This window comes from Cygnus atratus, chromosome 18 (assembly GCF_013377495.2).
Source record: "Cygnus atratus isolate AKBS03 ecotype Queensland, Australia chromosome 18, CAtr_DNAZoo_HiC_assembly, whole genome shotgun sequence".
NCBI classification, from domain to species: domain Eukaryota; kingdom Metazoa; phylum Chordata; class Aves; order Anseriformes; family Anatidae; genus Cygnus; species Cygnus atratus.
In genome coordinates, this window is record NC_066379.1 from 12,643,737 (window position 1) to 12,667,151 (window position 23,415).

General features: G+C 71.0%; 2 protein-coding genes across 3 annotated transcripts; both read left to right on the forward strand.

Annotated features, from left to right (window-relative positions):
* Window positions 1-2,645: 2,645 nt before the first annotated feature.
* TIMP2 (TIMP metallopeptidase inhibitor 2) lies at window positions 2,646-12,839 on the forward strand. Its single transcript, XM_035568719.2, has 5 exons — window positions 2,646-2,964; window positions 10,559-10,659; window positions 10,739-10,847; window positions 10,978-11,102; window positions 11,394-12,839. Exons 1-5 carry the CDS (start codon window positions 2,838-2,840, stop codon window positions 11,589-11,591), a joined length of 660 nt encoding a protein of 219 aa, XP_035424612.1. The 5' UTR covers window positions 2,646-2,837; the 3' UTR covers window positions 11,592-12,839.
* Window positions 12,840-13,845: 1,006 nt separating this feature from the next.
* Window positions 13,846-22,804, forward strand: USP36 (ubiquitin specific peptidase 36). 2 transcript variants are annotated; one of them, XM_035568671.2, is made up of 20 exons: window positions 13,846-13,912; window positions 14,253-14,546; window positions 14,622-14,834; window positions 15,540-15,650; window positions 15,918-16,020; window positions 16,483-16,550; window positions 16,953-17,023; window positions 17,358-17,440; window positions 17,718-17,829; window positions 18,075-18,215; window positions 18,363-18,463; window positions 18,747-18,885; window positions 19,038-19,679; window positions 20,277-20,404; window positions 20,894-21,397; window positions 21,599-21,744; window positions 21,858-22,025; window positions 22,246-22,361; window positions 22,449-22,581; window positions 22,665-22,804. In XM_035568671.2, the coding sequence occupies exons 2-19, from the start codon at window positions 14,297-14,299 to the stop codon at window positions 22,578-22,580; spliced, it is 3,228 nt and encodes a 1,075-aa protein (XP_035424564.1). In that variant the 5' UTR covers window positions 13,846-13,912; window positions 14,253-14,296; the 3' UTR covers window position 22,581; window positions 22,665-22,804. The 2 variants fall into 2 exon arrangements, with proteins under 2 accessions (XP_035424564.1, XP_035424565.1); XM_035568672.2 differs by having other exon boundaries at window positions 21,861-22,025.
* The last annotated feature ends 611 nt before the right edge of the window (window positions 22,805-23,415 follow it).

Below are 23,415 nucleotides of genomic sequence, written 5' to 3' on the forward strand. Positions count from 1 at the left end.
ACGTTGGCCAGACCTGTCCCTGGGTTAGGACACGACCGGGGGGACACGGCCACAGCAGGGTGTCAGCCAGGGCAGGGGAGGGCGGGCTGGCCGAGACGGTAGCTGCAGGGGATTTCATCAGGCTGTTTTTCACCAGTCAGCTGGTTTTACTTCCCTTTTCGCATAAACCATGTGGTACGTGAATGGGTAACGGTTTGCTTGGGCCTGTGCTTTCTGGGGAAAGCTTCGTGTGGGAGGGACTGAGGGGAAGCCCCCATCTCACCACATCCCATTGCTCCACGGCTGGGCTCACGAGGAGCAGGCAGCAGACAGAGGCCTTGCAGCCAGACCCCTCCCTGGGGCCGTGCCCTCCCGACTGCCACAGGAGCTCGGAGCAGGGCTGCAAGGGGACAAATGCACCAGTGCCAGCCTGGCTGCTGCCCCCAGACCTTGCTGTGCCCGTCTCCCGTCTCCGTGGGCCCCAGAAATGGTGCGGCCTCTCCCCTCGTTTAGGCAGAGGGCTGCAGGCAGTCGCAGGCCCCTGGCTGTAAGTGGCCACGCGTGGAGCCTCGTTCCCCACGCATCCTTCCCTCCTGCACCCGGCTGCGCTGGGAGAGGCGCAGGAGGAGCGAGGCCAGGGCAGGAATGGGGGCCAGGAGCGCGCAGCTTCGGCGCAGCAGCACGGGGGAGCCTGCGCCAGCTCCTTCCCCGTTCTGGCAGGTTTGGGGTGATAGTGGGATGCACACACGGTACGGGCACGTGCTCTGTGCCTGTGCTGCTGCGTGGATGCACACGTGGGGCTGGCTGCTGCAATGCAGGCGGGTCCCTTGGCCCCCGTGCCACCCCCAGCTGCCCCAGCTGCAGGGTCCGGTGGTGTCCGGGGAGCGGGGGGCCCGTTCCTGGGGCAGTGGTGCTGTGCTCGGGTGGGAGGACCCACGGCAAGGCGTGCAGGGAGGAGCCGGCGGCCTCCGGAGAGCTCAGCCGGGCTGGCCCTTTCCCATCCCCCTGCTCTGCCCCTGTTTACAGTGTCCAGCATCTCTGGAGAGCTGCGTAAGAACCACGTTAACAGCTGGACATGTGTTTCCATTTAGCCCAAACAACAATGACTCACGGCGGGGCGCTGGGCTGCGAGCGGATGCGCTTGTCTGGGGGCACCAACCTGCTCCCAGCACGTGGGGCAGTGCCGGCCCCGTCCCTGCCCGTGCCAGCTGCCTGTGGTGGCCGCTCTGCCCTCACTTGTGCCACGCTCAGCTCAGCTCCTTGGCCTGGCCCAGGGCCCTGCAGCACCCATCTTGGCCCCGGGGCTGTCCCTGGCTGTCCCCCCTTGCCCCACGGGCAGTGGGGCTTTGCAGCACCACATCCCCTCCCGCCCCAGCCTGGCCCTTGTCTCTGAGAGCTGGCAGGACCCCACCTCGCCCCTCCTCGGGCTGCTGGACCCCAGGGGCTGGGGGGCTGCCGGGGCCGTACAGCACAAACGGGACCAGGCTGTACGGTCCCTGTGCCCCCCAGCCCTGCGGAGCTCTCAGAGCCAGGCCCCTGCTGCCACAGCCTCTGCCAGCCCAGCGCCCTGCGGCGAGGCCGGGGGCCTGGAGCCCCACCGCCAGGTTTCATCCCAGCAGCCCAGCAGCAGGAGCACAATTCACCTCCCACAGGTTCCCTGCCAGCTCAAGCAGGGCTCGGACTGGGTTTTGCTGCCCGCATTTCTACTGTTTCTTCTCATCCTAAAGGTCCAGAGGCTCTGACACCTCCTTCAGACGCGGGCAGCCGTAGTGGCCCAGCTCCGCGGCGAGAGGCTGCCTCAGGAGCAGGTTGTGTGGCCGCAGTGCTGGCCGTCCCCGCCAGCGTGTGCCTGCGGTGCCCGGCTTGGCCACGCTCGGAAGCTGCGTGGCCCTGCCCGGGGGCAGAGCCGGGCTCCCTGCTCGCACCGCTGGGCGCTGCAGGACGGGTACGGGGAGGCCGGCAGCACCCCAGCACCTCCGGCAGCGATGCAGCCAGGGCAGGGACGAGGCGGGGAGTTTTGGAGACGTGCTCCAGGCCAGAGGGCTGCGGGCCATGGGGAAGGGGCCGGAGGGCTGCGGGCACGTCGGAGCCGTGCAGGACCCCCGGTGATGGTCACGGGCCGGCCGTGCCCCTCAGAGGGAGGAGGTGGGAGCGGAAGGAGGGGAGCAGGCGAGGGGGGCGAGATGAGCCGGAGGAGGCGGCAGGAGAGGAAATGCTTGGGCACAGACATAATCACAGCCCTCGCCTGCGGGCCCGGCGCCAGGTCTGCGAGCAGGGCCCGGCTCCTGCCCCCGCGCCGTCCCCTCCCGTCCCGTCCCGTCCCGTCCCGGTGCCGGCCTCCCGGGGCCGCGGGCATCCCGGGCCCGGCCGCTGCCCCTCGGCGGCTGCTCCGCGGCCCCGCCCGGGACCGGGACGGCGGGGCCGGGGCGGCCGCTGGCGGCCGGGGGCTGCGGGCCGGGGCCGGGGCCGGGGCGTCGTGGGGCTGCCGGCGCCCGGTGCCCGCTGCCCGCTGCCGGCGGCGGGGCCGGGCGGGGCGGAGGGGCCGGGGGGGGCGAGCTCGGCGCGGAGCCGCATCCCGCGGAGGGGCGGGAGCAGCGCGCAGCCGGGCTGGCCCCGCGCCATGCAGAGGAGGAGCAGCGAATCCCCGGAGCGCATTAAAACGCGAGGCTCGGCGGCGGCCGGGGGCAGCCACCACCTCCGGAGATAGGCGGCGGAGAGCAGCGAGGGGCCGGGGCGGCGGCGGCGGCGGCGGCGGCGGCGGCGGACCCGAACTTTCCGGCGGCGGCAGCGGCTCGGCCGGGCCCGGCGGTGGATGAGGCTTTGTCGGCCGGGTCGCTGAGCCCGCAGCCCGCCGCACCATGCCCGCCGCGCTGCCCGGCCTGCTGGCCTGGCTGGCGGTGCTGCTGCTCGGCAGGGCCCGCCCGGCCGACGCCTGCAGCTGCTCGCCCATCCACCCGCAGCAGGCCTTCTGCAACGCCGACGTAGGTGAGCGCCGCCGCCGCGCCCGCTTTGTCCCCGCCGAGCCCCGGCCCGGGGCAGCCCCGGCCCGGCCCGGCCCGGCCCGGCCCGGACAAACTTCCCGGGGAGGGGGCGGGAAGTTGGCGCGGGGCGGCCCGGCACGGCCCGGCCCGGCGGGGGAAGGAGGGAGGGAGGGAGCGTCCCGGTCCCGGTCCCGGTCCCGGTCCCGGTCCCGGTCCCGGTCCCGGCCGAGCCCCGCGGCACCTGCCCGGCAGCCCCACGCGTGTGCGGGGCCCGGCGGCTCGGCTCGGCCCGGCCCGGGGGTGTGTCGGCAGGCGCGGATGCGCGGCCGGGAGCTGTCTGTGTGTCCGTCCGTCCGCCCGCCCGCCCGGGGTGTGTCCGCGGCTCCCCGAGCCTCTCGCCGGCCCGGCGGGGACCGCTCGGTTGCGCTCCGCAGCGCTCCCCGGGGCCGCCGCCGCCTCCGGCCCGAGCGCGGCTCGGTCCCGGCTCCCCGCGGCAGGGCCCGGCCCGGGGCTCGGCTCCCGGCTCCCGGGGGCGCGGAGGAGCCGGGCCCGCGGAGCCGCGGGGAGCGGAGGCTGGGACGTGGCAGCGCGGGGAGCCGGCAGCCCCGGGGGCAGCGCGGGCGCCCCGGGTCCTGCGCAGAGCAACAGGAGCGGTCCTGAGCGCGGAGCCAGCACCCGGCCCCAGAGAGCCAGCAGCGCCGGGCTCGGCCACCTCCCGTCTGTTCCTTATTTCCAGGCATTTCCTTTCCCCCGTCCCACTTTGTTCGGCTTGGATGCTGCTGAAAGGGAGGGCTTGGCAGCGCCGGGATCTGGATTCCTCTTTCTATGAATAATGCCCTTATTAAATTTTAACGTATTAAACAAACAGACCTGCCCCAGTTCCTGACGCTCTCCTTTGCGGGGCTGTTCCCAGGCTCAGCTGGAGAGGTAGCATTCCCAAACACTTAGGCAGCCCGCGCCTCTGCACGGCCCTGCCCCGTCCCCTGCTCTGGAGCCAGGATGCTCCTGACAGATTCCCGGGCTCCCCTCGCCCCTTCCAGGCCCCGCTCGCGACGTTTCTGCTCCGCGAGGGTGAATCCCCGCAGCACCCGGCAGCTGCCCCCCGTGCCCGGCTCTCGCAGGCCTGGCTGTGGCACGGTGCGCTGCGACGCACGCTGGGGCCGGGGAGTTTTCGAGACAAAATGGAGCACTGGAGTTTCAGAGCTGCCGCTTGAGCCGGTGTCCCTGGAACACCGGATGCCCCGCAGCTGCTCCGGGAGCAGGGCTGAGCCTCCTGTCACGCTCGTGTCACACTCACGTCGGGATCATCTTTCCGGAGCACTGGTGACTTACCCTGCCCTTCCCGGGTGCCGGCTCAGGCCGTGACTCAGCAGCTGAGTCACGCACCGTCTGTCTCGGCGTCCCGGCTGTCTCGGCAGTCCCAAGGAGGGCGAAGCCGGGGCCAGGCGGCAGTTGCTTGGCAGGTGCTTGCCCTGCTGGTGCTCGCAGCCCACCCTGCCCTGGCAGCCCCTTCCCAGGCTGTGCCACCCCCGGTGTTGGCACCCCCCGGCTCCCAGCCCGAGTCCCTTCCCAGCTGCTGTGGATGGGTTTGGTCTTGTCTGACCCCAGCTGGGAACAGCTCTGGCTGCTGGCGAGCAGGGTTTGATCCTGGCAGGAACTCGCCAGCCTTCTCCTCCCATGCAACAGGAGCCCTGTCCCTGCAGCCTGTGATCCCTGCCCTTTTGGCTCCCGTCTCATCTTCCCTCTGGAGCTGGGAGGCTCGCAGCCCGCTCCCTCCCCGGGGGGAGCTGGCCTGGGCCTGGGAGCTGCTGCTGCTTCCCCTGCCAGGTCTCCTCTGCTGCCTGCGGCACTGGTGGCAGCCCCACAGAAACACCGCCTGCTGGGCACAGGGGCAGAGAGCAGATGGGGGAGGCTGTGCCCCCCCACGCTGGGCTCCCCACTGTGCCCCCTGTGCGTGCCCATGTGCCCCCATCTGTCTGTGCCACCCCAGGGCCCTGCCCTCGCTCGTGCCCTGGCAGCCGGCTGTGAGGCACCGCCTGTGGTTTGGAGCGGGACCGGAGCAGCCGGAGCCCGGAGCTGTGTTTCCAGGCAGCACCGTGGTGAGAGCGGGATGTGGCTCTGCTGCTGGCCACGGGGTGCCAGAGGGGCTGGGAGTCACGTCACCGCGGCTGGAGACTTGTGCAGCTTGGGACAAGTGACCCAGCCTCTCTACGCTCACGCTTCCTGGCCAGGGAGACGGGCAGCAGTTTTCTGTGGGGCTCAAGGGCTCAGCGGGTCCGTGGGTGCGGAGCTGCCCCGTGTGCTGTGCCCACAGGAGCTGCTCTCTGCCTGCTGGGGTTTGCTCTGCCCGTGCTGCTCGGGTGTCAGCTGGGGACGTGGCCGGGCTGGGGGCTGCAGCAGCAGAAGCCCCAGCTCCTGCTTCTCGCGCAGCGTGGAGATGCATAGGGCGAGGGAGGTGATGCTTGGGCTGTGGTTTTGTCTCTGTGCGGCAGTGATGGCCCTGGAGAGGTGTGTGGGGCAGTGCCAAGGGTGACAGGACAGCCAGAGAGTGGGTGCTTGGCCTGCTACCTGGGTCGGGTGCCCCCTGGATCCAGCCCCTGGCAGTGCCGTGCTGATGGTGGCTGTCCCAGGGCTCGGTGCCTCGCGATGGGGCGCAGCGATCGGGGTGGGAATGGCGAGGGCTGTTGGTGGCCAGGCAGGGACCGGGGCGAGGAGGAGGTTTGGGGGACAGAGGTGGGACCGGCCCTCGCTGATGGCCCCGGGGGCAGCGCTGCCCCGCAGGCCCTGCCGAGCTGTGGCCGGGCGGGAGGCCGCCAGCCCCGGTGCCGCCCTGCTGCGCTGTGCTCGCGCGGCCGGGAGCTCCCACCGCCGGTCCCAGCCCTTCCCGTGCAGCTGCGGCAGCGGGGCCGTGGGCTGACGGCTCGGGGCCGCCGCTGATTGGGCCCCGTCCCGCTCCCGTCAGAGCCGGGATGACGCAGGCCGCGATCGGGAGCGCTGCGCTCGCTGCAGCAACCGCGCAGGCCGGTGGGCGAGCGGGGCCTGGCGCAGGCGCTTCCTCCTGCCTGCGGGGCCGGGACGCGGGGCTGGTGCTGGGGCTCCCCGCGGGTGCTGGGGCTGAGCCCAGGCGCTTCCTGCTGTGAGCTGCTGTGAGCAAGAGGAGCCCGGCCCAGCCCCAGCCGCCATCGCCCTGCCCGAGCCGCTCCTCATCCCCCGGCCTCTGCGTGCTCAAAGCTGCCCTGGCCGCGTGCTGGGGCTGCGGTGCCCTGCTCTGCGCCCTGGGCTCAGGCAGGTGCCTGGGGCTGGCCCCAGCCCATGCTGGCAGGGCTGGGCCGGAGGAGCCGCTCCCTGGGGACAATTCGCTGCGTTCCGGCTCTGCCGGTGCCGTGCTGGGCTGCAGTGACCCCGGGGCTGCACTCGCAGCGGGGCCGGGCAGGCAGCGGGCAGGGCTGGCACTGGCAGGAGGCCCCTCGGCTCCGCTCGCTGCCAGCAGCCCCGGAGAAGGGAGCTTTGTTCCCCGGCCATTCAGCCGGGAGCGCTTCCCGTGCTCTGCGGGCACCCACGCTTCCCAGGCGGCTGCGGGCGGGGGCCATGCGGTGGGTTTGGGGCAGGATGTCCCGGGAAGGGGCTGCTGCTCGCAGTGCCCCTGGCTGGGAGGGGGGCTCCGGGGGCTGAGGCACCTCGTGCTGTCCCTGAGCCCTTGGGGCAAGCGCAGCGGGACCTCTGGAGCTGGGGCAGGCGATGGGAGGATTCGCCCCCCGCTGCAAGGCAGCACCCGCACACACTTCCAAGACGTGTTTCTTCCTTCCCCCAGGAGAACCCGGGGCTGCCGCATCTCCCTGCAGCACCTTGGGGGCATGCCTGCACCGTGTGCCTGTGGAGGCTCCTGCTGCGGTAGGGGCTGCCCGCAGCAGGGACCCGGCTTGGTGGCCCTGCACGCCCCACGGCCACCCCCCAGCACAGGGCACCAGCTTGTCCTCCTGCTCATCCCACGTGGCCTCAGCCCTCGCAGGGAGCTGCGGCCCAGGCCCTGGGGCAGACAGGGAGCAGAGGGGAGGCCGTGACGGACAGCAAGGTGTAGCCTGGCACGATGTGCCGGTGGGTTTTGTGGTGACGGGTGACACCCTTTGCCTCCGGCTCCACTCCTGGAGCTGCCCCTCAGCCGTGGTCTGTCCCAGCTGGTCGCGTGCTCGTCTCCCAGCCAGAGGGGGTGGACGTGTCCCAGCGCGGGGCCATTCCTTGTTGTACAGGGACTGGTGTGCTGAGGGGTGCCCGGGCCTTTACAGCGTCCCTGCTCCAGGCCTTGGGTCCTGTCCAGCCCGGGCTGGTCAAGGTGGGAAGCTGCCACGTCCCGGCGAACACCCACCGAGCTCCTGGTGGCACGTTTTAGGGTGTCTGCGACACAGCTGAGGAGATGGCTTCGGCTGCCGGGCTGGGGGAAGCTGCTCCGGGGAGGCAAGGGGCCGGGGTGCTTGGTGCAGGCGCTGGGCACCCCCACTCTGTCGCAGGGGGCTTTTGCATCGCTCATGGCAAGCAGGTGCCGCGTGCCCACAAGCAGCACAAGTGGTCCCCAGCACACGCACTGCAGTGACGGCCCTGCCTGAGTCCCACCAGGACCCTCCCCAGCCCAAGGGAGAAGCCCCCCCTCGCCTTCCCCAGCGCCCAGGACCGGTGTGGCTCCCAGGGCCGGTGCTGTGGTGCCAGCGCTGCTGGGGCCGTGCTGTGTCAGCGCAGCGGGGTCATGGCAAGCACCTGGATCCCGGCCCCGCATCCCCCGAGCCAGCGGGCGCGGGGCAGGGGGGGTCACAGCCCCACGCTGCGGGCGGGGGCTGGGGTGCTCCCGAGGCACGGCTGCGGGCACGGAGGTGCTTAGGCAGCAGCTTTTGTGCAGGGTGCCGAGCTAAGGGCAAACACGGGAATTTCTGCTCAGAGGACGGCGAGGGGACACGCTGCCCCCCTGGGCATGGGGTCTGCAGGGGGAGGGAGGTGGCTGTGCCTTGCAGCCAGGCCGGGGGGGTCGCGCCTGTGCCTGGGACCTGCAGGAGCCTCTGGCTCGGTTCTGCCGCAGGGTGAGGCAGCCGTGGCAGAGCCTCAGCCTCCACGCCATCCAGCCTTTGTGGAGACCCGGGGAGGCCCAGGTGCCGCTCCCCAGGCGCTTGGGTCCTTGGGTCGTGTGCCACCCTCCTCCTCCCCAGGGACCTCAGCTGCGCCTCCCCACCTGGGCTTCCCCCCGCTGCCTCCCTTCGTCCCTGCTCTGCTCTGGTTCCTGGCCTGCGGAGCAGCTTGGCTGCGCCGCTGGGGTCTTGGCGGGGAAAGCACAGCGCAGCCGTCCCCTCCACAAAGCCGCACTGTTCAGAACAAATCCGCCTAGAATTGGGCTGCATTTTTGTCAAGTGATTCATCAGCACGTGAATGGAAACGGCTGGAGCCCACTGAACCAGTAACCGTCCCCCACGCCTGCAGCCACGGGCAGGAGGCGGCTCTGGCTCTCGGGGCTGCCGGCACCGACGTTACACCGCAGGCGCACGGAGCGGGGCCGCGGTGGGCCGGGTGCGCTCATGGACACGGAGCCTGGGCTGGCCCCACAGGGCCCAGGGACTGAACCCTGCCAAGCAGAGCTCCTCCAGCTGGGGCCGGGGACCTGGGCTGGGGTCTGCGCCCAGGGGTTTGACCCCACCGCCTGCCACACGCGAGGAGCGAGCTGGGGCTTTTGGCACGGCCACGGGCACTGGGTGCCCTGCCTCGGCCAGGGGCTGCTGCCCTGGGCAGTCTCTTCCCTGTCCCCTGCCTGTGCTGGTGGCCGCCTTCTCCTTTCCAGAGTAAACTGAGTCAGCGCTTACTGTGCCAGCGCTGACCTTGAGTCTAAATAGCTCGTCTGCGTGCCCGGCTCGCCCCGCTGTATTTATAGAGCGCGATCAGATCCCCTCTCCGTGCTGTGCCAGGCTAAAGAAGGCAACCTCTGGGGCAGCAGGGCTGGCAGCGGCCCCATGCACGTCCCCAGGCTGCCCAGCTCTGCTGCGTCCCCCAGCACCTTTCTGTGGGGACATGACCCGTGTGCCCCAGCTCAGCTGGAGCCTGCCCCAGCCAACACAGCTCCCCGTTTCCGACCCCCAGGGACACGCGTGCAGGGGCTGCCCAGGCACTGGGTACCCCGAGAGACAGGGGTTGGCCCCTCTGGGGACCCCACGGCACAGCAGGGAGCCCTGCCCTCTGCCAGGCCCCCTCCCCAGCTGTGAGGGTGCCCCGTGAGCCCCCCGCATGATGGGGCAGAAGGGACCTCGTTGTCCCCATGAGGGGGTTCCCGGTGGCCCTGGAGGGAGGCAGGCAGGGTGCAGGGCTGCAGCTCTCGGCGCAGGGACCTGGGATCGGCCGAGACCTGTGCAGCGGGTCCCAAGCAGCTGCCCCATCCCGAGCTGTGAGTGAGGGTGAGCTGGCTGCCCGCCCGCTGGGAAGGTCCCTGCCATGTGCTGGGCGCTCACGTGTGGTTCCCGTGTCCCTGGGCTGTGCTGGCGGGGTGACCCCGGGGACCTTTCCGCTGCAGAGCTGTCCCCGCATCGCTCCCCTGCCCCTGCTCACCTGGGCTCCGGGGCACTGCGGCCTCGCTGGCTCGGGGGCACCCGGCCTTGTCCCTCGGCATGGAGTGAGGGGCTGGGGCGAGGCACAGCGCTCGGGGGCCTGGTGTGTGCCCCCGGCCATACCCGTGCCCGTCCTGCTGCCGGCAGTGCCGCTGCATGTGGTGGGGGGGCAGTGCCTGCGCGGGGTGCAGCGGGACACTCCGGTCCCCTCCCGCAGCTTGCAGGGCACGGCCCATCTCCCGGGTGGGTGCTGCCCTACGGGGAGCCGCATTTTGCACAGGTCTTGTAGGGAAAGGGGGGGGTCCGAAAGTGGGGGTCAGGGACAGCAGGCTGGGGCGCAGCCCAGTGCAGAGGTCCGGTGTCTTTGCCCAGGCTGCCCAGGGGTCAGCTCACCAACCCCCGTACCTGGCTGCGTTTTTCCACTGCCCCGGCCTTCAGCATCCCCGTGCAGCCGGCCGGGTTATTGCTGCAGGCTGCGAGGGCAGGAAGCGGCGCGGGGCGGATGCGGTTTCGGTGCCTGCATGACGTGGAGGCTCCGCGTGCCAGTAGCCGACATCTGGCAGGGAGCTGGCAGCCGAGCATCGCCCCGCTGTGACCGGGGCACCCCTGGGGCTGGGCAGGGACACGGTGCCCTGGCTGCATGGTGCAGGGACAGCCTGGCCCCGGGCAGGGACGGACGCCGTGCCCCCGTTGTTGGGTGCAGAGGGGCCGGGGAGCTCCCTGACCCCTGCTCCCTGACCTTTCCGTGCCCCCCCCCGGTGAGGGTGCTGCTGCAGCGCTGCCCGTCGCTGCGCTGCGCGTGCCAGCGCCGTCCCTTTGGGCACCACACGTGACAGCAGCTCCACAGGCAGCTGGGTGGGTGCATGGTCTGGTGCCCGGTGGGACGGGGAGAGAAGCGAGTCCGTCCCACACAGGGCAGCGGCACCGGGAGCTCTGCACTGCCCCCGGCACGGGCAGGGGCACGTGGTGCCAGCAGCACCTCCTGTCCCCAGCCACCCCTGCTGAGCTCTGCCCCCTCTGTTGCAGTGATCCGAGCAAAGGCCGTCTCTGCGAAGGAGGTGGATTCGGGGAACGACATATACGGGAATCCCATCAAGCGAATCCAGTATGAAGTCAAGCAGATCAAGGTATGGGGCACGGTGCCTGGGCCTGGGGCGGGCAGGGAGAGGCAGCGGGGGGCCGCTCACGCGTGCGCTCTCTCCCCAGATGTTTAAAGGCCCTGACAAGGACATCGAGTTCATTTACACGGCGCCGTCCACAGCGGTGTGCGGCCAGCCGCTGGACACGGGAGGGAAGAAGGAGTACCTCATCGCAGGTAGGCGGCGGGCAGGGAGCGCGGCCCCGGCTGCGGCAGGGGCAGGGAGGAGCGGCCCCCGGGCACCCGGTGCCTGCTGCGGGGTCTCGGGGCGCCGGTGGGGACGGTCTGAGCGGCTCCGTGTCCCCAGGCAAGTCAGAGGGCAACGGCAAGATGCACATCACGCTGTGCGACTTGGTCGCCACCTGGGACTCGCTGAGCCCGACCCAGAAGAAGAGCCTCAACCAGCGGTACCAGATGGGCTGCGAGTGCAAGGTGAGCGCCCGCGGCCGGCGCGTGGCGGGGCTGGCAGCACCCGGCTGGGCCGTCCCGCGCGGGGCACGGCGTGTGGCTGAGCCTCCGGGCCTCCTGCGCCGTGCCCTGCCGGGGCTGCTGCCGGCCGGGAACCAACCCCAGCCCTGGGACCTGCACCAGGGGCTTCCCTCGGTCCCCCCGGCACTGTGCCCCCCATCGAGGGCAGCCTGGCCCGGGGCTGGGTGGGTGGGTGGGTGACAGGGAGCTGCCCCCTGTCCCGGGGCGGGTGGTGACGGTCTCTGCTGTGCACAGATCTCGCGCTGCCTCTCCATCCCGTGCTTCGTCTCCTCCTCGGACGAGTGTCTCTGGACAGACTGGGCGATGGAGAAGATCGTGGGCGGGCGGCAGGCGAAGCACTACGCTTGCATCAAGAGGAGCGACGGCTCGTGCGCCTGGTACCGCGGCATGGCCCCCCCCAAGCAAGAGTTTCTCGACATTGAGGACCCCTAAGCCAAACGAGCGCATTCCAGTAGCCAGTAGAAAAAAACCTGCGAGATGTTAGACTGGTCCACGCTGATATCAAGTCCTGGAGACAGCATGAAAATCCGCTCGGCCCCGCGGGTCCCCAGGGTGCGGCGCCTGCCACGCGCGTGCACGGGGCAGGCTCGGGGCCCGCTGCGCCGCACACAGCTGTGTCCTTGCCCGGTTCCTCGCCCCCTGTGGGGTGAGCGGGGCCGGGGGCTTCCTCCCTGCCGGGGCCATGTCCCCTCCTGGCCGTGCTCAGCCCTTGTGCCCCTGAGAGCTGCGAAGGAAGCGAACGCCCGCGAGCGGCGGGAGCCGTCCCCAGTCTGCGTAGCAGGTCTACCAGGGGCCCCGCCGCGGGACGGAGCTGCCCCCACGCCTCTCACCAGACCCCGTCCCGATGCCCGTCCCTCTCCTTGGGGTGCCAGAAGGCTGCAGCGGGGCACCCACGGGCTTGCACGGCGCCAGCAGCTCCCACGCAGGCGTCCCACCCACAACAGCCACGGGAGGGGGGGCGTTGGTGCGGCCGGGGTGCCCCCTCCCCGCGGGTTGCAGCCCCGCTGCCCAGGCGCTCCTCTCCGCTGCTGGGCACATTGCGGGGGCTCTGGCCCATTGCAAGCCCCGGGGTGGGCGAGCGCTGCGCCCGGGGCCCTCCGGTGCCACCGCTGAGGGTCCCAGACCCCCCCCCCCCCGGCTGGGCTGGCACCCGTGGCTGTGCCGGAGCTCGTCCCCACGCAGGACGGGTGCCGGGTGCGCGGCGCGGGGCTGGGAGCCCCCAGCTGCGGGGCTGCCGATCGCCGTCGCACCCTGCGTGGATCGGGACCCCCTGGGCGCCCCCCCTGCGGCGGCAGGACCCCCGTCCCCTCGTCGCCCGCCCCCCCCCCCGGGCCCCGCTTTCTCTGAGCCATTCTCCCGCTGCGGCGGCGCCCCGTGCGCTCGGTGACGCGGCCGGCCCCGGCTCGTGCGCGCAGCACCCCGCCGCAGCGCGGAGCGTTTTCATGCTGCGCGCCCCTGCAGGGCTCCACGATGTCGTACTGGACCAGTCTGGGCAACTTCGACGTATTAAAGGAAAAAAAAAAAAAAAAAAAAAAAAAGTTGAAGAAAAAGGAAAAAAAAGCCCCACCCGCCCTCTAACCGGTGCCATGTAAGAGTCCCGCTCGCTTTCCGTGCGGTTGTATCACCTCGCCACCCCGCTCCGCTGGTAGTCTGCCCTGTAACACTGCCGTGCTGCCGTCAGCTGTCGCCTCCCTGTGCCGTGATTTGATTTTCGGTGCCCTCCCGGCGGGTCCTGGCGCTGCGCTGCTTTGCCCCGGGGGTTCTGCTGGGGGGCTCCCAGCGGAGGACGGGGAGGGACCGCGGGGAGCCCCGAGCGGGACCCTCGGAGCCACCCCCACCCCGCCTCGGGGGGTCCCGGTTCCGCCCCGCTCCCGGCAGGCGGCTCCGGGGGCCCGGACCGGAGGAGGAGGAGGAGGAGGGGGGAGGGAGGGAGCCGCCGGCGCGGGGCCTGCCGCCCGCACCGGGCGGGCCCTGCGCCGGGGCGCGGCTGCCGGGGGCTCGACGGGGCCCCCCCCCGCGGGGCGGCTCCGGCCGGTGGGAGCGGGGCCGGGGCCGGGAGCACGCGGCCGCCGAGGGCCGGGGCCTCGGTGCGGCTCCGGTGCGGCCGCTCCGCCGGCGGTAAGCGGGGTACGGCAACAGACGGGGTGCGGTAACAAACGGGGTGCGGCGATAAGCGGGGCTACCGGCGGTAAACGGGGCCGCTGCCAATAAACCGGGCCGCCGGCGGTGAACGGGGCCGCCAGCCCCGCACCGGGCTGCTGGCACCGCACCGCACCGCGCTACCGGCAGCAAACGGGGCCGCCAGCCCCGCACCGGGCTGCTGGCACCGCACCGCACCGCACCGCGCTACCGGCAGCGAACGGGGCCGCCAGCCCCGCACCGGGCTGCTGGCACCGCACCGCACCGCACCGCGCTACCGGCAGCGAACGGGGCCGCCAGCCCCGCACCGCGCCGGGCTGCGGGCAACGAACGGGGCCGGGGCCGGGGCCGGCGGGGCTCCGGGGAGCGAGGGGCGGGGCTCCGGGGGTAACGGGGCGGGGCTCGGGGCCGGGGGGCGGGGCTCCGGGGCCGGGGGCGGGGCTCCGGCGGTAACGGGGCGGGGCTCCGGGGGCGCGAGTCGAGGCTGCGCGCGCTGGGGGCGGTGCCGGCGCTGTGCCCGCCCCCTGCAGGGGCGGAGCCTCGGGGCCGGAAGGGCTCCTGCCGGCAGCGCCCCGTGGAGGCGGTGACACGTGCGGGCCGCGGGGACCCGGATGGTGCGTGCGGCCGGGACGGGGGGGGAGGAGGGGGACCGGGACCGGGACGAGTGGGGGTGGGGCGCCACCGGGACCGGGACCGGGACCGGGATCGGGGCCGGGGCCGGGGCGCGCTGCGGGCCCCGTCCCTGCTCTCTCCCGGGCGGAGCTGCCGGTAGCGGCCGTGCCGCACGTGGCGGTGGGAGGGCCGGGCCGGGGCCGGGGCCGGGGCCGGGCCGGGCCGGGCGGTGGCGGCGCCGCCGCTGAAGGTCGCGGGCGGCGGCGCGGTCCCCGCCCGGTACCGGGCCCCACACCGGGCCTAGGCCGCGGCCGGGCCCCGCTCACCGCCCCCGTCCCGCAGCCCGGCCCCCGGGGCCGCCCCGCCGGCAGCGCCCGGGCCCCGCCATGCCGATCGTGGAGAAGCTGAGGGAGGCGCTGAAGCCGGGCCGCCGGGAGCCCGGCGAGGACGGGGAGCTGGGCCGGCTGCTGGCCGCCTCGGCCAAGAAGGTGCTGCTGCAGAAGATCGAGTTCGAGCCCGCCAGCCGCGGCGCGCCGGGGCAACCGGAGGGGCTGCGGGGCAAGTACCTGCTGCTCAACCCCCGGCAGCAGCCGGCCCCGCCGCGCCGGGCCCCCGAGGGGCCGCTCGGGAGGCAGGGTACGTGCGGGGCACGGGGGGTGGCGGGGGGCTTCCCGGTGCCCCCGCCCGCCGCTCACCCCCCGGTCCCCGCAGGCGGCGAGCATGCACCGGGGGACGGCGTCCCCGCGCCGCAGAAGGTGCTGTTCCCCGCCGAGCGCCTCTCCCTGAAGTGGGAGCGCGTGTCCCGGGTGGGCGCCGGGCTGCACAACCTGGGCAACACGTGCTTCCTCAACGCCACCGTGCAGTGCCTCACCTACACGCCGCCGCTCGCCAACTACCTGCTGTCCAAGGAGCACGGCCGCAGCTGTGAGTGGGGGGCTCGGCCCCGGGGGGAGGGGGGGGGGGTGCGGGGGAGCAGCACTCACGCGTCCCGGTCCTGGGCTGCGCTCAGCACCCCTGTGTGCAGCCCTGGCCGTGGGTGTGCAGGGGTCCGGTCGTTTCTCCCCGTCTCCCACCTGCCCCTTCCGTCCCCGCACAGCGCCGCGTGCAGCCCGCTCGGGGCCGGGGCAGCGTTCCTGAGCTCCGGGTCCTCGCGGCTCTCCTGGGACCAAATCAGGTCCCGCAGGGGCTGCTGGCCTCCTGGGGGCAGGACGCTGCACACAGCACAGCCCGGGTGGGACCTGCTGCCCGGGGTGGGTCCTGCTGGGCACAGCCCTGAGCCGACGGCCGGGGGAGTGCGTGGGGCTCCGGCAGGGTCTGCCCGGCTTGCCGACCCATGGGCTCCTTCAGGGAGGCACCTGTGGCCTGTTTGCCATCTTCACGGAGGCTCTTGCATTTGTGGTCGGGTTTGCTGTGCCTTGTGTTGTGTCCCGGGCTGTGCCAGCTGGGGGTGTGTGTGCTGGTCCCTGTCACCTGGGCTGCTCCCGCGCTCTGCCGTAGCACGGAGCTCCCGGGGAGGGCTCGTAGTCGTGCTCCCTGTGCTGCGCTGGACCGGAGATTCCCCTTCCCCTGCGGTGCCTCCACCTCTCCCGCGTTGTCCCCAACGTCCTTGCTTCTCCCCTTCTGTTCCAGGTCACCACGGAGGCTTCTGCATGATGTGCATTATGCAGAATCACCTGATCCAGGCTTTTGCCAACAGCAGCAACGCCATCAAGCCGGTGTCCTTCATCCGAGACCTCAAGAGTAAGGATGGCTCCCCTCCCACAGCCTCCCTCCCGCAGCCGCGCTCGCCGGCGCTGACTAACGCGCGAGCAGAGCCTCTGAGAGCGGGGCAGGTCCTGGCGGCGAGCTCTTCTGAGATGAGTCACTGAGCTGACTGGGTGCTCCGGCACCACGTGGGGCTGCCCCTGTAGCCGGCACGAGCCTGACTGGGTCGTGCTGGGGGTGCTGGTGGCCGCGGGAGGCAGCGAGCGGCTGCGCGTGCCGGGGCTGATCGCTGTCTCCCTGCAGAGATCGCCCGGCATTTCCGCTTCGGCAGCCAGGAGGACGCGCACGAGTTCCTGCGCTACACCATCGACGCCATGCAGAAGGCCTGCCTCAACGGCTGCACCAGGTACGTGGGAGGGCAGCGGGAGGTGGCCGTGCTGCAGCCCCGGACTGTGCCTTGCCCTGCCTCCTCGCGGCTGCTCTGCCCCTCGTGGCTGTGGCCCTGCCCTGGGTGCTGCGGCTCCTGGGGGGTCCGGGCGTGCTGCGTGGTGCAGCCCCCACTTGGTGGCTGTTGGGGGGGAGCAGCTTTGCCCTGAGCCCTCTGTCCCAGTGTGGTGGCATCGCCTCTGTCTGCAGCACCGGGCTCCGAGCTCCAGCCGGGTCGGCTGTGCCTGGGGGGCATTGCGTGCCCGCAGCCTGGTCCCCTGGGCTCCCCCCCAGAAAGTCTGCAGCGTCCTCGTGCTCCCTACAGGCCGGGCAGGGGTGGGGGCTGTGCTGCTGCAGTGCCTGGGGACACGGTGTGGCCCTTCAGGGGCGGCCCTTGTGCAGGCGCACAGGGGCGGTGTGAGATCCGTCGCTTCTTCCCCAGGTTGGATCGCCAGACCCAGGCCACAACGCTGGTTCACCAGATCTTCGGCGGCTACCTCCGCTCCCGTGGTGAGTGCTGGGTCTGCGGCTCCAGGAGCATGGCTCGCTGGTACTTTGAGAGCCTGGCACTAAAAACCTTTGGGGAAAATAGCTAAACCGGTGTGAATTACCCAGAGCTGCAGTTTTACACTCCTGCTGTGCATGTGGGTCTTGGCCCCTGTTGTGGCAGCGCAGAAAGCTGTTGGCTGTGGGCCCCTGGCTCGTTGTTACCCGGCAGAGGAGTCAGTGTTTGCAGCTGTCTGGCGACGCTTGCCGTGCCAGCGAGTGGTGGCATTGCCAGCCTGCCTCCCTGCCAGGCTGCGAGCACGCAGCAGGGGTCTGGTGCTGACGTCCTGGAGCCCAGACGGGGGGAGTGCTGCAGCTGCTGTGGGCGCAGAGCTGTCGGGGTGCTCACTGCTGTTTCCTTTGCAGTGAAGTGCTCAGTGTGCAAGAGCGTCTCGGACACCTACGACCCCTACCTGGACGTGGCACTGGAGATCAGGGTATGTCAGCAGGGGTGGGGACGAGCCCTGCTCTTGGAGGGGATGCTTCTGCAGCTGCCCCAGTGCTGTTCTCACGCAAACTTCATGGCGCTGTGCAAGCAAGAGGGAATCAGCTGCTGCGGTGCTGCCTTCCCTGCTGGGCAGGGCAGTGCCCTCAGCCGGAGCAGAGCCGTGGCCTCTGCTGGGGCTCGTAGTGCTGGGCAGCCGCGGCAGTGCGGGGGGGTGGTGGGCTCCCGGGTTCGATGTCCCCATGCTCGGTGTCACCTCGAGGAATCTGGCCATGCTGTAGCATGGACAGCCCACCCGTTCCCTGAGCTCTCCTCTGTCCTTGCAGCAAGCCGCAAACATCGTGCGAGCGCTGGAGCTGTTTGTGAAGTCAGATATGCTGAGCGGGGAGAATGCCTACATGTGTGCCCGGTGAGCGAGGGCTGCGGGTGGGACGGAGCCTGCGGTGGGGAGCAGGGGAAGGCTGCTGCAGTACGGGGGCAGCCCTGGCTGAGGCATGGGACACGAGGCCCCAGAGCCTGCGATGGAGCTGTCCCTGCTCCGGCTGCCTCCCCTCGCGAGGAGGGTCTGGGCAGCAGACACGGCCATGAGCTGGTGTCAGCGTGGTCACTTCCATGCAGTTTGCCCCTTGGCCCTGGCTAGCGGTCAGGGTGGAGTAGTTTAGGCAGCCTGAGCTCTTTCTCTACAGATGTAAGAAGAAGGTGCCAGCCAGCAAACGTTTCACCATCCACCGAGCTTCCAACGTCCTCACGCTCTCGCTGAAGCGCTTCGCTAACTTCAGCGGAGGCAAAATCACAAAGGTGAGAGCTCAGCGGGCCCCCAGCTCGGGGCCCTGCTGGCCAGAGCAGAGCGAAGGGTCCTGTGAAGGATCCTGTGCGCAGCACGAGCTGTGCCGCAGCCCAGCAGCCTTTCCCCAGCGGTGCTGCGGGGCCAGAGATCTGCGGGGGGGGGTCTGGTCTGTCCCAGTAGAGAGATGGGCTCGTAGGACAGCTGGAGCTGCTTTTGCTCTGGCAAGAAAGATTCCTGAGACATCCTCTCACCGCAGGACGTGGGGTACCCCGAGTTCCTGAACATCCGGCCATACATGTCTCAGAACAACGGGGACCCCGTCATGTACGGGCTCTACGCGGTGCTGGTGCACTCCGGGTACAGCTGCCACGCAGGACACTACTACTGCTACGTGAAGGTGAGCCCGGGCTGCTCCCCGGCACCCCTCTGGGCCGGGCTGGTTCTGCTCGTGGGTCCCTGCAGGGCGTGGGACGGGTGCTCAGCGGGTGTGTGTGGCCCGGAGGGGCCCTGGGCAGGGCCTGACTCCCCCCCCGCTCTCCCTCAGGCCAGCAACGGGCAGTGGTATCAGATGAACGACTCCCTGGTCCACTGCAGCAACATCAAGGTGGTCCTCAACCAGCAGGCCTACGTGCTCTTCTACCTGAGGTGAGGTGCCCTGCGCCTCCTGGCCCCGCCACCCCTGCCCTTCAGCGGGTCTCCTGTGTTGTGGGGCCAGGCTGGCAGCGCGTGCCCCATGTCGTGGGGTGCGCAGGCTGGGAGGGACGTGGGGGGAGAGATCTGGCCGCTGGTCAGGGGTCCTGTGTGGATGAGGAGCACGTCGCTGCCTCTGAGCTGCTGCCTCCTGCTGCTCCTGTACACCTCTGAGGCGAGCAGCCTGATCCTCCTGGTTAACCTCCTGGTTTTAACTCCTGCGCTCTGCCTTCGCCAGAATCCCCAGCCCCAGGAAGAGCTCAGAAGGGCCCGTTGCCAAAGTCACCTCCAGCCTGCCCAGTCGCCCAGCCTCCGTCTGTGACCAGATCAAGAAAAGCGCGACCAACGGGCCCCTGCCGTCACCGCTGCTGGGCCGGGTGAGTCCCAGGGGCCGCTGCCGGGTGGGGAGTGCTCTGTGGGGAGGGTCCCGCGGTGCCCGGGCTTTCTACGTGGGCCTGCGGGGCGAGGGCAGCGTTGTCGTGTCCCTGGAGCCTGTCCCCGCTGAACTTCCCCGTTCCTCCTTGCCCAGAGACCAGAGGTGCTGCCAGGCAAGAAGCTGCCGGGGCCGGAGGAGATCGGGGTCCCGGTGGCTCGCAGTGCGCCGGGCACGGGGCCGAAGCTGCTGAACGGATCCGCCCCGCCAAGGCCGCCCGCTGCGTCCCCGTCACCCAAGCTGCCCCTCAGAGCCACCCAGGCAGCTGTGACGCCGACCGACGACGCGTCCCGGAGGCCCAAGAAGCCGCCGTCCTCCCCGCAGCAGCTTCCTCTGCCCAGGGCAGCTCAGGGCCCCCGCGGCCCCGGCAGCGCGGCCAGGCCTGAGGCGGATCTGCCCCGGCAGAGCTCCGGGGACAGCAAGCAGCCGCCCGCCTCGCCCCAGCCCAGCCCTGGCACTCCGGAGCGGGGCTCCTGCAGGAGCAGCACCACCAGCCCCGCACACACCACGGCGGGGGACCTGGCCAAAGCGTCCCAGAAGGCCAAGACTGGAGCGGGAGGCTTCTGCCCCTCTCAGGACACGGACTGTGGTGCGGAGCTCCCCGCCGGCCATGCCGCCGGCCCCGAAGGCTCCAAGGTGGTGAAACCGAAATCCTCCCTGCTGGGCAGCGCCGCGGTGGAGCTGAGCAGCACCATGTCACCGCCACCGGCCAAGAAGCTGGCGCTCTCTGCCAAAAAGGTGAGTCCGGGCCTCAGGATGTTGGCGGGTGCCTCGTGCCGCCCGAGTTGGCTGCGCGTGCTCGGGGAGGTGCAGAGGCAGCGCTCGTGAAGCCAGAGTTGGTCTGGGAGAGTCCCCAGGGCTCTCTTCTGCCCTCTGGCTGGGTCAGGGCGTGGGGCCAGGCCCCTGCTGCTGCTCACGGGTGGTTTGCGTCCCCGAGCCATGCAGGGAAGCGGCTCCTTCCTCGCTCGAGTGAGCGCGTCCTGCTGCGGTCCCGGTGTCGGGCACATCTCGGCAGGGGTGCGGGTGACCTGCAGCTCTCCAGCTGCAGGGCTGCCCCTGCCCGGCCGATGGCGTGGGGGGGTCCCTGGGTGCTGCCCTGCAGCCCGAGGCCTCGTGCTGGGGTTTTTGTGCTTTAAATTTCCTTCCTTCCTTTTTTCCTTTGTGCTTCTAACTGAAAACACTTCTGATTCTTCTTCTACCACCCCCCACTTTCCTCTCCCCGTCTGTGTCTGTTCCCCTCCCCTTTCTCTGGGCTCCCCTTTTTATTTTCTCCTCTTGGCTCACGGAAACCTTTTTGTTAGACCACCAAGTTTTTATTTATGTCGATAACTGCAGGGCAGCACCCCGCGGAGGGCGAGCGGAAGTGACCGCCGCGCGCAGCCTCACCCGCAATCCGCCGGCCACTCCTTCCCCACGACCACCACCCACCCCGACTCCTCTCCCTGGCCTCTCGGCAAGCCCAGGTAAGCGCACGGGAGGCTCCCGGACTCCCACACGACACCAAAGCCAGCAGCAGCCCTGGAGCTGGCCGTGCGGCGCTGGTCTGGCATTGCAGCTGGCCAGGGGGGATCTTGGCACCCGCACCCCTCGTCCCTGGGCTGTCGGGGCTCGTTCTGAGCCCCAGAAGCAGGGCGCTTTCTCTGACTGTTGGCACAAGGCAGGCGGGCACCCTGCAGGCTCTGGCCGTGTGTTACCGTCCCGTGGCATCGGGAGGCACCAGCCTGGTCTGGATCTTGTTCTGGGTCTCCCTTGTACCCTGTGCTGTGGCAGTGCTCGCTCCTTCTTAATTGTGCTTGCAGCTGCCCCCGGAGCAGGCTCTGACTTGGGTTTCTTGGCTTCGTGGCTCAGGTGGTGCCAGCTGGGTGCTTGTGCACCTCGGAGGGGAGGCAGCGCGGGGCTCCTGCTCCTGACTTGGCTTTCGGAACACGTCAGCCTCTCTTTCTGTCCCTCAGGCTGTCCTCATCTGCTCTCAAACTGCCAAACCCCGAAAAGCCTGCCTTCAGCTTCGCCCCCAGCTCAGCCCCTCGGCTCCCGGCCTCCCCCCTGACCAACGGTTCCATGGCCCCCTCCTCGCACCCCCGTCCTGCCTGCAGCGGGGAGCACGGGCCCGGCCACGCCAACCCCGCTTCCTCCAAGAAGAAGCATCGGAAGCAGCATCCTGAAGCAGGTGGCAGCCCCTGCGCTCTGGCTGTGAACGGTAGGGATGAAGCCTCCAGCCCCCCGAAGAAGAGGAGAAACATCGCTCAGGAGGGCTCGCTGTCCCCTGCGGGGAAGGGGGCGGCCGGTGCAGATGCTGGCGGTGGCAGGGAGGAGCTGCAGAGCAGGCCCAAGCAGCAGGCATCAGCCCCCAGCTGTTTCCCAGGCGCGGAGCCTGTCTCCCCGCTCAAGAAGAAGAAGAAGAAGAGGCGGCTGCAGGAGACAGAAGAGCGCTGCCTCGGGACGCTGCCCTCGGGCAGGTGAGGGGACGGGGGGTCTGGGGGGGGGGCCTGGGGGCGCTGACCCACTCTGCAGGCGGGTTCTGCTGCCTTTGAGCGGGGTGGGCCTCACGGGGCAGGCAGCTCCCCCCAACATATAGCACACCCTGCACACCCAGGGGCTTCTCTTGCCCCGTCCCCACGGCTGGGCCAGACCCAGCTGATGCTTGCTGCCTTCCCCAGCTCTAGGAGGGACGAGGCAGAGCCCTGGCAGATGGAGCAGCAGAGCCCGGAGCCCAGCCCTGGAGAGAGCGAGCATCGGAAGCGCAAGCGGAGGGAAAGCCTGGGCAGCCCCCCCTCGGAGCAGCCGGCTGCCGCCAGCGCCCCAGGTACGGCCGCGTGCCGCTGCCCAGCGGAATGGTGTCGTGTGGGAACGCTCCTCGGAGGTGGGGTGAAGCAGGACATCCCCCCAGCTGGTCCTCACCCACTGCTGTTTCCGCAGCAGCAGCGTGTGCCTGGGGCAGCCAGGCCGGAGATGGGTGCAGGCGCCACGCAGCTGCCCCCAGCCCGGAGCCTGGCCCTGGGGCTGGCACCGCAGCCCGCAGCCAGGAGCGCAGCGTGGTGCAGGAGCTGCTCAGGAACTCCTTGGACAAGGCTTACGGCAAGCAAGGTACCTGTAACCCCTGCGTGCTGGGGTGCTGAGTGGGCTGGTGGGCACGCAGCCCCCCCAGATCCTGCCCGAGCACCAGACAGGGGCAGAGCCGCCCTGCAGGGGCTCCTGGAGCTGGGCTCGTGTACCCAGCCGAGGGGCTCAGGCGGCCGGGTGCCATCTGGGGGAAGGGGAGGTGGTGCCAAGGAGCCCACGTCCTGCTGACGGTGTCGCTTCGCAGTCCTGACCTGGGAGGGCGAGCTGTCGGCTGTCAGCCAGGACGCCATCCAGGACGCGGCGTGGGCCCGCAGCGAGACCGTCATCGATGAGTGGGACGAGGAGTTCGACCGAGGGAAGGTGAGCGCTGGCTGCGCCCCCGGGGGGCGGCGGGGGGCTGCAGGGCCGCCCCTGTCCTGACGCGAGAGCCTTCCTGCCTCTGCACAGGTGAAAAAGGTTAAAAAGCTGAAGCGGGAGCGGCGGAGGCACTTCAACCCTTTCCAGCAGCTGCAGAGCAAGCGCAACTTCTGGTCCGTGACGCACCCCGCCAAGGTGGCCAGCCTCAGCTACCGGCTCTGAGGTGAGCGAGCGGGGCCGGGGGGCGAGGGGAGGGGGGGGGCAGCTCTGCCCCGGGGGGTGCTAACGCCGCTCCTTCCCCCCCAGGTGGAGACGGCAGCCTGCAGCCAACGGAGCAGCGCGGGGCCAGCCCCGAGGAGCAGCGAGGGGTCCCTGGAGCTGCTGCACCCCGCTGGGGGGGGGGGGGCCGGCCTGCAACGAGGGGCCCCCCACCCTGGGTGGGTGCTGCTGTAGGGGGCTGTTTGTTGGTGCAGCCCCAGCCCTGGGCAGTTCCTGGGTCCCCCCTCGGGCCCAGCCGTGCCTGGGGGCCGGGGGGGCTTCCCTCCACGACCCTCCTTTTGGGGGGGGGGCGGAGGGGGGGCTCTGCCTTGCGCATGGGCACGGGGTGGCCCCAGCCCTGCCCTGCCCTGCCCTGCCTTCCCCAGCCCCAGGTCTAGGAGCCCCCCCGGCCTCCCCTCCGCCCATCCCTACTGCAGCCCCGGGCCGCCCAGGACGCGGTGGGGCCGGGACCCCCCCGGGCCCCCCCCTCCCCAGCCCCAGCAGTGCTGCGCCGGCTGGGCAAGGCCCCCGTCCTGCCGCCCCCGGGGGGCCCGGGGCCGCGCCTGCTGCGGGCAGCCTGCGCCCCCCCCCCCCCCGTGTGCCCCGGGGCTGCGGAGCGGGGGCTGCCCCCCACACGTTGCCCCCCCCCCCGCGCCGTGGAGCCGCCGCGCCCCCCCCCCCCCCCGCAATAAAACCGCGAGCCAGAGCGAGCCGAGTGCTGTGGGCGGGGCCTGGCGGGAGGGGGCGGGGTCTGGGGAGGGGGCGTGGCCTCGTTCGCCCCGGGGGGCGGGGTCTGGTG